The sequence below is a fragment of the Puma concolor genome, chromosome B4 (assembly GCF_028749965.1).
Source record: "Puma concolor isolate L17-30 chromosome B4, mPumCon1.1.hap2, whole genome shotgun sequence".
Lineage (NCBI taxonomy): Eukaryota > Metazoa > Chordata > Mammalia > Carnivora > Felidae > Puma > Puma concolor.
The window spans coordinates 101,620,660-101,636,057 of NC_141673.1; the positions used below are offsets into that span (position 1 = coordinate 101,620,660).

The window sequence follows — 15,398 nt, forward strand, 5'->3', positions numbered from 1 at the left end:
TGACTCCAGCATTGGCCTTTAATAACTTGGGATCTCCCAAAATGTGTTCTAGGGACACGTATGTTTGAGAACCTGTATAGTCTCTCCTTCTACAGGAGCACCGTGATTAAGAACATTAAAAAAAATTGGGGAACCTGGGTGGCTCACTTGGTTGAGCATCTAACTCTTGGTTTCAGCTCAGGTCATGATCTCACGGTTTGTGAGTTTGAGCCCCGCGTCAGGCTCCATGCTGACAGCTCAGAGTCAGCTTGAGATTCTCTTCTCTCCCTCTCTCTCTCCGCCTCTCCCCTGCTCACTCACTCTGTCTCTCTCTCTCTCAAAATAAATAAATACACTTTTTAAAAAATTAAAAAAACAAAAACAAAAAAACCCCCAACTTGTTTATTAACAGAAAAGTTGAAACGCACAAAAATATAGTATAATGCCCCCCATGCACCTTCATCCGCTTCAATTATGAGCACATGGTCAATCTTTTTATGGTATGTTAAAGGCTCTGAGAAGCCCTGTAACAGAGAAACCTGTTCAGTCTGGTGTGTCTCAGACTTATTTGACTACGACATCCTTTTTCACCTACCACTCAAAAACTTTAACTCGTTTTTGTGTATTGAGCATGGACAACATGCCTAGCCTTGTTGATACAGAAGACAAGGGGCTCAGCCAGAGGGCACAGAGACGAGGGACTGTCCCCCAGCCCTCAGAGCTCACAGCCTGAGGGAGCCAGACAGAAGCAGGGTGGAATGGCCCTGGGCAGGGTGGGGGATGGCCATGAGTGGATAGAGCGAAACCGCCTGCTGGAACCCAAAAGAGAAAGAGACACCCAGGGGGAACTGGTGAGTACAGTGAGAGGTTGGTGGGTTAGTCATCTAGCATCAGTGAGTGGGTGTGCCAGTTAAGCTTCCCGGAAGCTAGGGAGTGTGTGAGCAATGGGTGGGGGGAATCATTAATAGGCAAGGGTTGGGGCTGGATTAAGTACCATTCTCTGCTGGGATTTCTTCTCTGGCCACCTCCGAAGGCCACTTAGGGCGCTGCTTCCTCTCTCTCCCGGTCCCGTGTGTGGGGTTGGGTGAGTGCAAGGAGCTGGGACCTGCTGAGATCTGCCAGGAGAGTGTGTCCCCACCCACCTCAGGAGCAGGTCCTACCAGCCCAGCCCAGCTCAGAGCAGGCAGCGGAAGCCACAGGGAACACAGGTATGGGGGTGTCACAGGGCGGGGGGGGAGGGGATTGAACTTCGTAGGGGGCACGATGGGGAGCATCCCTCCTTCAGAGTGGGGTTTGTGGGTGGGATGGAGATGAGGGTGGGCCATGGGCCCTGGAAAACCTCTTTGAATAGAGTAAAAAGCTAAAAGGGGCTGCCTCAGGCAGACAGGCCTTTTGGGGCCAAGCCAGGGGAGACAGCCACCACGCTTGGCACACCCAGGAGTGCCCCCTCTGAAGTCTGAAGCCCCTACACTGGGGCATCCTGGGGGAGATGTGACCTCCCCTTCACACTTTAGGTCCCCACCATTATGCTGAACATTGGGCTTCCCACGGCCACTTAGGAGGGCTCTCTGGTGGGGGGCGTCCAGCCCTTCCCCACCCTCAGATAACTTAACCCCCCGCTCACCCTCCGAGGCCGGGCCCTCTGCTAGATGACAATGAACTCAACTTATCGGACTCCACTAATGGGCTCACTGGCACAGATGTGTTCTCCTAGTTATCCTTCCCAGCTAACCAAGGTGCGTTTTAATGGGGCTTTGAGAAACACCACCTTAACCCGGTGCGCTCGTCTTCTATATGAGAAGATTAGATGAGATGGTCTCTAATGTCCCTAGAATTCTGATAGAATGCGACTCATGAGTGGCATGAAGGGGATGAAATTTCAGATATTGAGCACAGGTGGGGGAAATATTTGAGGGTCGGCAAGGCCTTATGATACCCTCGTATCATACTACTAAGGGCAACTGCCTACCTATTACCTGTGTTTGGGGGGGGGACCTCCCACCAGGTTGTATCTTGAGCTCCTTTTAGGCCGAGTAAGTCTTAGACCCAGGGGGAGATGGAGGTAAGGATTGGGGGGAAAATAGAAACTCACTCATACCTGTAAGCCTCACTTCCCGGGAGGCACCAGAGCCCAGCTCCTGCTGTTTCTGCCTAAGGCTGTCAGCCCTCTCTAGCCTGCTGCCCTCTAGCCTGTGCCCCAGCCACATAGATGCCTTGTATGCCCGGGCACCCGGAGAAGGAGGGGAGGGGGGAAGCCGGGGTGCACAAATGCCTCCCGAGGTCAGAGCAAGGTCAAAGATGCCCAAGGGCTCCAGATTTCTCTGAGGGGGCAGGACCCAGCCAGCCCCCAAAGCAAGGGTAAGATGCATATAGACTACTCCGAGTGTAGGGCCGTATAGGGCTGAGCCGGTCTGAGTGACTTCTCTGGATTGTAACTTTATTTCCTGTTTTTCCAGCTCTTGAAAGCAGGGTGGAGGGAGATGTGCAGGTGGTGAGGTGACATCCACACACAGGGGGAAATGAATTACTGAGCTGTAGGCCACCTTTGCTTTCTGCTGCTTCCCAGAGAAGAATGGGAGACAGGAGGTCAGAATACCCAGGGAGGGGGAGAAGACGTGGCTGAGAATGATATCAGATGGGGAAGCCAGGGGTGGGGGGGTGGCGGGGGGAGCGAGGGGGGGAACAGGGGGGTGGAAGGCTGGAGCAAGAATTTGGGCTGGAGAAAGCAGGGCAGGCCTGGAAGAGGAGGAGGGATGATGGAAAGAGGACCCAACTCCCCCCTGGAGGCCTGTGCCTGAGGCTCTTCTCCTTGAGAAGAATGTGGCCCCTCGGGTAGGAAGAGGCTGTCCACTGAGCCTGGTGACACTGTACTATCTCCACACCACAGACCCCTCAGATGAGCACGATTCATCTGTGTCCTCCAAGCAGCTCCAGGACAGAGCTTTTCACAAAGCCTTCAGACTTTGTTAAGCTTCTGCTGGAGGCTCCAGCATAGTTTGGACCCGTTGGAGGAGCGCGAACATTCAGGTAGTAAGAGGTATAATTTACAATTAAGCATGTCTGTGGGTAAAGGGTACATCCTCCTACTGTTGCCTGCACACAACAGCAGAAGTGGACTTAGCCGACAGGATGGTCAGAACCCACACCGTGTAGGGGTGGGACACACTGGCTGGCCATGACTCCCAGCTGTGGCCTCTGGCATCGAAAATGAGGTTTGGGGCTATTCTAGAACGGATCTTCCGGGGCAAGGAGGAGGAGATCTGAGATTCCTTCTTTTCGAACTTCTGGAGGATGTGAATTACTAAAAAGAGGAGACAGAGAGAGCAAGGCATTTGGTGGATATGCAAGAGGGACAAGGGGGGTGCGCACGGGGAGTGTGGCGGACAGGAGGAGTCTGGACAAAGAGGAGTTATTTCTCTTCCCCGCCCTGCCCCCATCACTGTCTGGGATCACCTATTCCTTTCTCTTCAGCCCTCTCTGCATGGCTGGTCAGCCGCCAGAAGGGTGGATAGCACGGGCAGGTTGCGTGGAGAACAGGGAGGAATGGCCATGACCTAGCCTCCTGCCCATTTTGACTCACATTCTCACTTCCTGCCTGGCAGAAAATAGCTCTGCCCCTCTGGCTTATCTCAGCAAAGAGCAGCGCCCAGCCCAGCTCAGAGGGCAATGGAACAGGTCCAAGAGGACTAGAGGACCTAAGGAGCCTGGGCCTTGGATGTGCCCACAGGAAGCTGAAAGAGACCGAGGGAGGAGGAAAGTGGCCGTCCACGGTCTGGTGTGTGAGTGGTGTGGAGGGCGGGTGGTGTGGAATGGCCAGTTCCCGGGGCCTCCATATGCAGGGTCCCTTTTTGCCCCTCAGTGTCTTGGCCCTGGGATCTATTTGTGCACCTCTGCATGGGTATGTGCTCCTGAGGCTGCCTGACTCTGTACGTCTGGATGTGTAAGAATATTGTCCCTAAGGCAAGGGCTGGGTCTACTCTTCCTCCTCTGGCCCAGTTGTCCGTGCCTCCACACATGCACATACTTGTGTGGGAGAGGGTGTGGGCGTATAGTGATTTGTATGTTACGAGGGATCTCGTGTGCACATCTCCTAGTGTACCTACACCTCTCTGTGTCCTTGGCACATGCACGTGTGCGTAGTGGTATGCTTGTTACCACATCCGTGCGTGTTGAGGTTACTAAGATTATGTGGGCCTCCCAGTCCCTCCTCCTCTCTGGTGAAACGGAGCCCCAGTGTTCATTTTTTTCTGGGGCAGCTGCTGTTTTTGCTTCCTACGTTTCCCCCACAACCTGACCTCTTTCTCAAGGCAGGACTGGGGAGAGATCCTGGGGCTGCCCCTCCCCCCCCCCCACCAGCTAGAGCCCTCCTTCCATTTCCTGTTTGCCTTCTTTTTGGCAGTTTTTCCCATCTTTGCCATCTGGCCTGGCACTGTGCCCATTCAGCTCCACTGACAGGAGCCCCAGGGAAGCAGGCAGATGGGGTGGGGACCAGGGCAGGGCCTGGCAGCCTCTCAACACCCAGCTTGGGCCATTGTGTGTGTGTGTCTGTTAGAAAGGGGTGACTTTTTGACAGAAAGGACTTCTCCACTTTGGAATTCAGTAATGAAGGCATAACCATCTGCTTGATGGGTCTCTAACTGTACCTTTATTTTATTTTAATTTTTTAATGTTTATTTATTATTGAGAGACAGAGAGACACAGAGTGTGAGCAGGGGAGGCGTAGAGAGAGGGGGAGACATAGAATCTGAAGTAGGCTCCAGGCTCTGAGCTGTCAGCACAGAGCCCGACGCGGGGCTCGAACCCACAAACTGCGAGATCATGACATCATGACCTGAGCCGAAGTTGGTAGCTTAACCAACTGAGCCACCCAGGCACCCCTCTAACTGTACCTTTAAGCAGAAGCTCACCTAGTACCTTATGGTCTCTTTAACATTGTAACTTTATTGACAGAAATACTTGGGATTCTTGGAAAATAATTACTCATTCACTCATTCATTGTCAGGCATGTGCCTCCCAGTTGTAAGAAGCTATTGATTCTTCAAGCAATGGTTCAGAATGATAAAGTGTTACTGTAGTTATAGTGTAAACTGTTTTTGAAATTTTAATGCGGGCTGTTCCCGAACAGGCCTTTTAGGGGACATGGTCCTTTACTAAGTGAGTTAGACACCTGGACAAGATAGGAGTGTGATAAGCGGTTGACTGATTGATACAAAAGATATTGCAGCAAGATTACAGGATGGGTGGACATTGGGGGTGGGGGCAGATTTCCTTCCAGGGGGCCAATGAATGTCACAAGGGCCTGCTAAGCAGAGACTGAAGTGTGAGTGAGCTTGGGAATAAAGCGATGGAAGATAGGGCCCCACCCAATGACCTTACCATCTAGGTGGGGATAATGGAATCAAATAAACACACATAAAACAACCGGAGGAGTTCAAGGCAGCAAACTAAGTGCTTAAGTAGGTAAGAGGACATCCTAAGGAGGGGCACACTTGTGTGTGTGCGTGAAAACAAGAGGACTCTGTTACCAGTGTTTGAAAGTCGAGAAAAAGTGGGCTATTAAAAAGTATATATTGTACCTGGGCAAATAAGGAAGTAAACACAATTTATTTGTGGGCACAGATTTCTTTTTTCTTTTTCTTTTTAATGTTTATTCATTTTTAGAGAGACAGCATGAGCAGGGAAGGAGGCAGAGAGAGAGAGGAGGACAGAGGATCTGAAGCGGGCTCTTGCACTGACAGCAGCGAGCCCGACTTGGGGCTCAAACCCACGAACTGCGAGAGCATGACCTGAGCTGAAGTTGGACCCTCTGCCGGCTGAGCCCCCTGGGCGCCCCTATGGGCACAGATTTCTCATGGGCTAAGAGACCAAGTGCTCCGTGCAACATGCGTCCTCACATCCAACCATCCACTCTTGTTGCAAGCAGCGGGGCAGCTTGGAGCTGGGTTGGAATCCTGAGTTTGAATGCCAACCGGAGCTCTAGAGCTTCTGTTTCCTTTCCCGTAAAAATCAAGATGAACAGTCAAAGGACTGTTGGAAGGAATAAAGACGAGGCGCCTAAAATACCCCGGGATGTGGCGGATGGTCAGTAAATGATCGCTAACAATTTTCACACAACATGTATTGAGGTAGTGGCTCGGACTACAACGATGACTAAGTCCCAGTCCGCAGCCCCTCCCTCCAAGAGCTCACAGTCTAGTGGGAGGGGCAGACCAAGAACAGCTAATTACAATACAGGTGGGACACTCAAGGGAAACCCGTGCGCAGAGTGGAAGCACCTGTGAGGGAACTACAGCTGCCCTGTGGGGAGGGAGGGAGTCAGGCAAGGCTTTCCGGAGTCCTAAGAAGTGATTGACTTTGCCAGCTGGGGAATGGGAGGCAGAGCACGTGCAAAAGGCATGTGCCCAATTATCATTAGCTTGGTGTGACCGGAGCAAAGAAGCATGGGGGGGGGGGGGGCATGGGTCAGGGAAAGAGTCTCATTTCATTGCCTTTCTGTGTGTTTCATCCCCCCGTAGTATTATTTTCATTGTTGAAATGGGTATTTTGCAGAGGAAACGTTTATTTCCTTTATTCTACGAGACCTCTCACAAGTCTTAAACTGCTGGTAGTCGTAGTTGGGGGGAGAACAAATGAGCAAAAAACCCACAAGAAAACTCTTAGAGTCAGGTTTACAACTTGGTTCCATGCAGGAAGTTAAGCAGTTCCAGGGCTCGTGGCTGGCTCAGTTGGTGGAGCAGGAGACTCTTGATCTCGGGGTTGTGAGTTTGAGCCCAGGTTGGGTGTAGAGATTACTTAAAAATAAAATCTTAAAAAAAAAAGAATTTAAGCAGTTTCTTTTGAAAGGAATAAATCCAGTATCTTGGAATAATTGCTCAGGGTCTCCAGATGACCCTGCTCCCTCAGATGGCATGTGGACCCCACGTTCACAGCATTATTCACAATAGCCAAAACGTATAAAATTCCAAGTAACCATTGCCAGATGAATAGATTAAAAACAATTTATGCATATATTATTCCGCTATAAAAAAAAGATTGCAATTCTGATACATACTACAACATGGATGGACTTTGAAAACTTTATGTGAAGTGAAATAAGCCAGACAGAAAAGGACAGATACTATATGATTCCACTCATACGAGGAACCTAGGATAGGCAAATTCAACACCAAAATACCAAGTAATCTATTTTTAAAAATGGGCAGAGGACCTGAGTAGACACGTTTCCAAAGAAGACATACGGATGGCCAGTGGACACATGAAAAGATGCTCCACGTCGCTCATCATCAGGGAAATGCAAGTCAATCTCAAAGCAATGTGATATCACCTTACATTTGTCAGAATGGCTGGTATCAAAAAGACAAGAAATAAGAAATTCTGGCGAGAACGTGGGGAAAAAGGAACCCTCTTGCATTGTTAGTGGGAATGTAAATTGGTCCAGCCACTCTGGAAAAGAATATGGAGGTTCCTCAAGTAATTAAAAATAATTTACCGTATAATCCAGTAATTCCACTGCTGGGTATTTACCCAAAGAAAATGAAAACACTAATTCAAATAGAGTAGGCAAATTCCTGGAGACAGAAAGTAGAATAGAAGTTACCGGGAGCTGGAGAGAGTGTGGGGAGAGAATAGGCAGTTATTATTTAATGGGTATAGAGTGGTTTGGGATGATGAAAAAGTTCTGGAAGTAGCAGTGACGATCACGCATCATTGTGAGTGTACTTAATGTCACTGAATTGTATACTTAAAGACAGTTAAAATGGTAATTTTGAAGTTCTGTGTATTTCAGCCCCCCGCCCAAAAGATGGCATTTGGGCGTTAAAGAGGGAGGAGTAGCTTCTGTGGCATTAGGACATTAAGGAGGGTGGGATCCTGTGACCATCTCCTGTCCCTCTGACTCCTCTACCTCCTGGCCATATCCGTTGTCCACCAGCTTTTGCCTGAGCACTGTGGCTGCTGTGGTCTGCTCTCTCCAGCAGCCTCGGCAATGCCCTCGGTACCTCCTCGCCCCACTGTCACGCTTTCTGGACTTAGGGTCCCCTCTGAACCCTCATTAAAACAACACCTTCTGGGGCACCTGTGTGGCTCAGTTGGCTAAGTGTCTGACTTCAGCTCAGGTCGTGATCTCGCAGTTCATGAGTTTGAGCCCCACACTGGGCTCTGCTGCTCTCTGCCTGCTTCGGATCCTCTGTCTCGCTCTCTGCCCCTCCCCCACTTGCTCTCTCCCTCTTTCTCTCTCTCTCTCTCAAAGATAAAATAAACTTAAACAACCCCCCCCCAAAAAAAAACAAACAAAAACAAACATCCATCCATCACAGACCCCATTTGGGAAGCTCCCTAGTCAGATCCTCCAGGGAACACTTGGAAAAGTACAACCTTCCCCTGCCTGGCAGGACCATGCTGATGTGTGATCCGCCTTTGAGAGCCCTTTGTGTTATTATCCCCAGTTTACGGATGAAAAAACTGAGAGAGGTCACACAAGCTGAACCTCTGACCACAAACCCAGCGTACACAGGAGCAACTGTGATGTAATGAGTGAGGCTCAGGATTTTGTACTGCACTGGGGAGTTTGAACTTTATTCTTTAGATAACTGGGAGCCAGCAGAGCTGGGGAGTTCCAGGAGAGGTGCTCCATCATAATTCTCACCATCTGACATAATACCTATTTACTTGCACTTTATTATCTGTCTCCCCTCAATGGAATGTAAGGCAGATGGGGGCAAGCAAGGCCTTCATTTTGTTCAGTGCTTTGAACATGCCTGGAACCTTCTAAAGGCTCAGTAAACATCTGTAGAAGACAGAAAGGAAGGGAGCAATGTTATTTGATAATAACAGCAACCTGTGCACTTTACACATATCTCATTTCATCTAACAACCTCATGACGTAAGGGACCCCCTCTTTTTCCCCCCAGGTAAGGAAAATGAGAGATTAAGTCACCTTTCTGAGGACAAAGCTAGGCAAGCTGGCAAAACCAGGATTTAAACCCTGGCAGTCTGATTCCAGAGACTGGGCATTTAACACTGTGCTACACAGCCTTCCTGCAGAAAGCTATTCTGGCCGGATGGAAGGTGGGGGAAAGACCCAAGAGGCCAGCCAAGTTAGCTAGATAAACATTTGTGACTTCTACCCTGTCTTTGCATACTCTTGACTTTGGCTTCCCTTGCTATTCCAGGTCTCCACTGCTGGTGAAGCCGTGACCCAAAGCATCCAACCCCTGGCAGCCATCTGCTCCGCAGCCATAGCCCACATTCCCATGCCCTGCTTGCTTTGGGGCTCTCTCTCTGTGCGGCCTCCAGGCCCCGCCCTGGAGATGAACGCGATGCCAGGGTCCTAGTGTGCCTCATGATGCCCCCAGCCTAGCTCCTCCCCACACTTCGGTACGATGTTGCCCAACTCTACCAACAGTTCTGTTCCCCCTGCCAACGGTTCTGTTCCCCCGTGCCCCGACTACCGGCCCACCCACCGCCTGCACATGGTGGCCTACAGCCTGGTGCTGGCCGCAGGGCTCCCCCTCAACGCGCTGGCCCTCTGGGTCTTCCTGCGCGCGCTGCGCGTGCACTCCGTCGTGAGCGTGTACATGTGCAACCTGGCGGCCAGCGACCTGCTCTTCACCCTCTCGCTGCCCGTGCGCATCTCCTACTACGCCCTGCACTACTGGCCCTTCTCCGACCTCCTGTGCCAGACAGCGGGCGCCATCTTCCAGACGAACATGTACGGCAGCTGCATCTTCCTGACTCTCATCAACGTGGACCGCTACGCGGCCATCGTGCACCCGCTGCGGCTGCGCCACCTGCGGCGGCCCCGCGTGGCGCGGCTGCTCTGCCTGGGAGTGTGGGCGCTCATCCTCGTGTTCGCCGTGCCCACCGTCCTGGTGCACAGGCCCTCGTCCTGCAGCTACGGCGGCGGCCAGGTGCGCCTGTGCTTCGAGAGCTTCGGCGACAGGCTGTGGAAGGGCGGGCTGCTGCCGCTCGTGCTGCTGGCCGAGGCGCTGGGCTTCCTGCTGCCCCTGGTGGCGGTGCTCTACTCGTCGGGCCGGGTCTTCTGGACCCTGGCGCGGCCCGACGCCACGCAGAGCCAGCGGCGGCGGAAGACCGTGCGCCTCCTGCTGGCCAACCTCGTCATCTTCCTGCTGTGCTTCGTGCCCTACAACGCCACGCTGGCGGTGTACGGGCTGCTGCGGGGCAACCTGGTGGCGGCGAACAGCAAGGTCTGCGATCGGGTGCGCGGGGTGCTGATGGTGATGGTGCTGTTGGCCGGCGCCAACTGCGTGCTAGACCCTCTGGTGTATTACTTCAGCGCCGAGGGTTTCCGCAACACCCTGCGAGGCCTGGGCACTCCGAACCGCGCCAGGACCTTGGCCACCAACGGGGCTCAGGGGGCGCTCGCCGAACAGCCCACTGAGACCACTTGCATCACCACCCCGGCTACCGCCGAACAGGGGCTGCTCAGGCCCTCCAACGTGGGGACACCCTTAACCCAGCTCCCCGAGGATTCGGCCCTCTGACAGCACATCATGCCATCGCTCGGTCACCCCCACCTCTCACCCCCTCGCCGCTGACACGCATTAGGGTGTGTACACGAGGGAAGTGGATTGGGCACTTGGGACTTCTGGAAGGCAACTCCCGCCCAGAAATGCAGAAAAGAACAAAGTGTGGGGAGCCTGGGAAGGAGGAGCGCTGTGCTAATGGCCTTCTTTAATTTGGTGGTGACGGTGAGCCTGAGGCCGGACCCCTTCCCCAGTCCCTAGGAAGTGAAGCTGTGAGCTTTCCCAATGCAGAGGCAGATGACTGGATGGCATGCCCTTGGCGTGGTCATGAAACACTCTTGAGAGCTGGGAGATGGAGCAGAAAGTGGGTGTCCTGGATTTACAGCCACCACAGTAGTCTTAGGACCTCAGGTGCCACCCACCCTCATTTCCACCTGGGCTTCCCTTGCCCAGAACTTTCCTTGCCGAGTAAACTCAACGATACGGAGTTTAATGGATACAGACAGAATTGGTTTCCTTGTTGGTTAGTGACTTGTAACAATTTGGACCTGGCACCCAAAGTGGGGTGGTTGGGGGCAGGACAAAACTGTGTGTTGGAGGGTATTTTTTTCCCCAGATCCAGTCCCTGTAGCCCTTTTCACCTGTCTCTGTCCACTCCACACCGCTTTTGAGACTGCCTCCACTCTAGGTCCTAAATTCTCTCTCTCTGCCTCTGGTGCATCATCTAGAATTAAGGAGAAAATTCTTTGTACTAAAGTAGCAGTTCTTAAACTTTGTTCCCAGACCCTTTAACAACTCAAGGATTCCAAAGGGCTTTTGCTTGCACTTTATTCTTTTGAGACTTAACCATAACAGAAATTAGAACTCACGAGTGTTAACGACAGAAACACACAAGCACACTTTCCATTAGCTGTGAGAGCAATAATGTCATCACATTTCATGAAGCCTCTGGAAAACTCCACTGTATACCTGTGAGAGATGAGAATGCAAAGAACAAATGACATGATGGGAGAAGCAGGATTCCAAAAATAACTTTGACCTTGTGGACATCCTTAAAGAGCCAGTATTAGAGCTCACGTGTAACTTCTTCCCAGGGCATATACATACATTACTTTTTATTACTACCAGGGACAGGGCAATACTTGGGCAAATCAATTGCTAATTGTAGTCCAGAAGGCTTGAGGGTTTGCAGGTGGGAGTTGCACACCCAGTGTAACACCACCCTGGACTTCCTGGAGTGGCAGCCCTGAGGTGGGGGTGAACTAGTCACACAAACACTCTGAGGAGGGGCAGGGCTCCTCTCTCCCTGGGAAGGGAAAAAGGAACTATTGCCACAGCCAGGAAAGAACTTTCCAGCGAAAAAAGAGTGCAATGGGAGGACAGGAATAGGCTGGCTGTTCTTTGCAAGCTGGAGGCAAGGGACATGGAAGACTGGTTCATGGGCCACCTACTGTTTTCTTCCCTCTTTACAGGAGTTGGGCTGGGAGGGGTTGCAGAGTTGGCATCCTGAGACTCTGTGTAACCGAGGAAGTTGCTGCCATGCGTGTGTCCTGTATGCATTTCTGTCTCTGTGTCTCTCAATGATGTATGTTTCTGTGTGTGGGAGGGGGGAAAGAGAGACGGAGAGAGAGAGAGAGAGAAAGAGATTGAGAGAGACAGAAAGACAGTGTCAGGGTTTTCCTGTGTGTGTCTCTGTGTGTTTTAGTTTGGAGCAAGCCTTTTGTGTGTCTTTAAGCGAGTGCTTCAGATGGTGATTTACAGGGGTAAAATGACCCCTGGTGGCCAAAGCAGAGAAGTGACCCAGATTCCTCAGTGATAGCTTTCAAGTAGAGCCTTCCACCATCAGGTGCGAAGATACAGCCCTGGACCAGGCCCTCTGGTTGCTCTAGAAGAGGCCTGATGGTTAGCACCTGACCCATCTTGCTTCATCCTTAGGGCTCAAGACCCATGCCCTCCCAGCCCTGGGAGCATCAAACGTGGTTGTATTCCAAAGTCTCAGAACTTTGCCCTACCCAACCGAACTGGATTGAACACAGTTGTTAAAAATTACTTGAGTATTTTTATATTCTGATATGTGAATGGAATCCAAAGTACCAAAAATTCACATAGCAAGCATCTTCTAACATTCTATATAATTTACTTATTTATTTTTATAATTTTTATAATTTCTTGTCTGTTTCCCCGCCCCCCCCCCCCCACCCCCCCAGGTATGATGTAAAGTCCCTGGAGGCAGGGATTTTGGTTTGCTTGGTTCTTTGATGTATCTCCAGCATCTAGAACAGCTCCTGGAACAAAAAAAGTGCTCAATAAATACTTGTTGAATGATAAACAGTTGAATTTCGGTGTGGAGTAGTTTAGTATCTAGTGGGGGAGCACAGACAAGTCAATAACTACCATTCAAAATACAAGATTCAAGAATGGGGAGTCAGGTGTTGGCAGTTAATTTAGTTGGCAGTGGGAAGCCCGTAAAGGTTCCTGAGTGGGGTTTTGCTCATTCTGGCAAACAGTGTGGGATAAATTGTAGGGAAGTGAGGAGGGGAATCTAAAGGGAAAGGAAGACGGGTCAGACTGCTGTTAAAATTGTCGAAGAGAAGTGTGACCATAGCCTGTGGAGGTGGATGGAAATGGGTCCTCTCCAGTGTGAAATCTCGGGTGTCTAAGTTCTGGTGGACTGTTTCCCCATATTCAGCACATCCAAAGAGTTTCTATCATGAGTACAGAGACGCAAGACTAGATTAAGGAGATGTGGCAGGCAGAGGAGGAATGAACAGAAGAACCTGACAAATAACAGGCTGGGGAAGTTTAAGAAGACCCGTAGCCACTGCCATTTTCACAGAATTCTCCAATTACTGAGTGCGCAGTAGGATGGAGGTGACACATGGGGAAATCCAGAGAGAGCCCTCACCCCACGTCCTAGAGTCACCGTTTTTGAGGTTTAGGAAAGTCCAAATGAGGAAAATGAGAACATCCTAGGTGGAGAGAGAGGAGCATTAACAAGTTTTAAAAATACTTGCGGTGATCCCAGTGTAGTGCTTGTTATTATATTATTATTTAGTGATTGAGAATTATAATAACCCTGTGAGTTAGGGACGATTATTATCCCCATTTCACAAACAAAACGTCCTAAAGAAGCTTCAGTCTGAAGGTCACACACCCAGGAAGAGGCACAGTATCCATTTGGCTCCCAAACTCCTACTCTTTGCAGTACATTCCACTGTCTGTCTCCTTTCTCGGGCTTCCCACCTTCTCATGGCTCTGTCACATCCACCCTCCCTGGGTTCCTTACTCCTCCTTCCCTCCTCATGCGGGCCACCTCTCTTGATGACTTCTCTCCCCCTAAGTCTGCTGTATCATCTCTGCTCCCTCTTCCCACTACTTCCTCCCTGCTCCTAACCCACTCACCCTCCGGCACACCTTCCCCCTCCCCCTCCCCTTGCCTCAGATTCCTGTGCAGAACACAACACCGCTGTGTCAGTGCAGAGAACTGGACTTGTTCAGGGTTCCAGTTGTGCTGAGCCCTGAGATACGTCCCATCGAGGCTTCAGAAGGGAGTAGCAAGTTGGTGGAACACCCAGGCAGGATGGCCGTGACTCCCCTCCCCCAGCCAGGAGGTACCCAACATCTCCAAGGCAGCACTCTTGATTGCCTGCCAACTAAGCTGAAGAGGGGACCTCCCCCTGGTTCTCCTCAAAGTCGGCCTCCTCTGTTGGATGGTCCCTCCACAGGGTGAGAGTAGGTGGGAGTAGACACACAATCATTGGTCTTGAAATAAAACAAATTCAGGAGAATCACAGCCAAGGTAAGGGGTACCAAAGGGGCAGAGAGGCTTCTCTCTCAGCCCTGAACGATCTTGAGGAAAATTCCTACTGGGTTGCCACCCGGGGTCCCATGGAGGAAATGGGGGGGGGGGGGTGTTTAATCTCACAACATGGACTTTCTTCTTCACTCTTAGGAGACCCTGAGACAGAGGGAGGCTGGGTGGTCACCGTGCCATATCCTTTCCAGAGGAGATAGCACTGAAAAGTGCAGTTTCTCACACAGGCCTTGGGGAACACAAAGGCTCTCAGAACTTCAGAATCGAACCAACCTAGGTGGTACTAATTTCAGCTCTGTCACTTCTTGACAATGTGACTTTAGCAAGACACTTAAACACTCTGAACCTCTGTTTTCTCCTCTGTGAAATGGGGATCATAGTATCTACTTGTTGGGTTGTTGAGAGATCCATGAGATCACCTTTGAAGGGCACCTGAGAGAAATCCCATAAGGGGGAGCTCTCTTTTCAACAGGAGTGTGGGGAGGAGATGCTATTGGTAAAGTGTGTTTGTGATGCCCAAGGGGAGTGTTTCTGGAAGACAGTAAGGGCTCCAAGGTGAATCCTCACCCAGACAGAGCTCTGCCAGCAATCAGAACTAGGGCCAGGGGATGGGTGGGCAAGGCAGGCTGGGCAAGTTTCCATGGTGCTAGGTCAAGTAGACAGTTTCCAGGGGCAGTGACTGGCCTGTTGCCCTCTGGGGGCACTCTCTCCCCACTAGGCCTAATAATGTCCATCCCACAGACAGAGGAGTCTCGGGTAGAAAAGTGCCTGAAAGGGAGAGGAGAGGGGGCATGGGACGAAGAACCAAGCAAAGGAGAAAGGGCAAGAGAGGAGGCTGGAGGGGAAGTAAGGGCCCAGGCAGGCACAGGGTGGGGCCCGGAGAGGGGCCTAGGGCAGGAGGGCGGGAGAGAGCCCGGGAGGGAAAGCGCCGAGGAGGGAGGAGGGAGGGACAGGGAGGGAGACCAGCGGCGCTGACACAGCCTCGATGTGTGGAACGGGCTGGGGTTTGGCCCACAGGTCAGGCGTCTGGCAGTATTATGGGATGGAGAGGCCTTAGGAGACAGGGAGAGTATTATGGGCTGGAACAGCCTTAGGAGACTGGGGAATATTATGGGCTGGTG

At 51.4% G+C, this 15,398-nt stretch overlaps 1 protein-coding gene across 8 annotated transcripts; it reads left to right on the forward strand.

Annotated features, from left to right (window-relative positions):
- The first annotated feature begins 894 nt into the window (after positions 1-894).
- LPAR5 (lysophosphatidic acid receptor 5) lies at positions 895-12,800 on the forward strand. Of its 8 annotated transcripts, none has more exons than XM_086714216.1 (5): positions 895-1,187; positions 2,436-2,565; positions 2,867-3,016; positions 3,582-3,754; positions 9,150-12,800. In XM_086714216.1, the coding sequence occupies exon 5, from the start codon at positions 9,360-9,362 to the stop codon at positions 10,479-10,481; it is 1,122 nt and encodes a 373-aa protein (XP_086570342.1). In that variant the 5' UTR covers positions 895-1,187; positions 2,436-2,565; positions 2,867-3,016; positions 3,582-3,754; positions 9,150-9,359; the 3' UTR covers positions 10,482-12,800. The 8 variants fall into 8 exon arrangements, with proteins under 8 accessions (XP_086570342.1, XP_086570344.1, XP_086570341.1 ...); XM_086714218.1 differs by having other exon boundaries at positions 2,867-3,006; positions 3,582-3,758; XM_086714215.1 differs by having other exon boundaries at positions 2,867-3,006.
- The last annotated feature ends 2,598 nt before the right edge of the window (positions 12,801-15,398 follow it).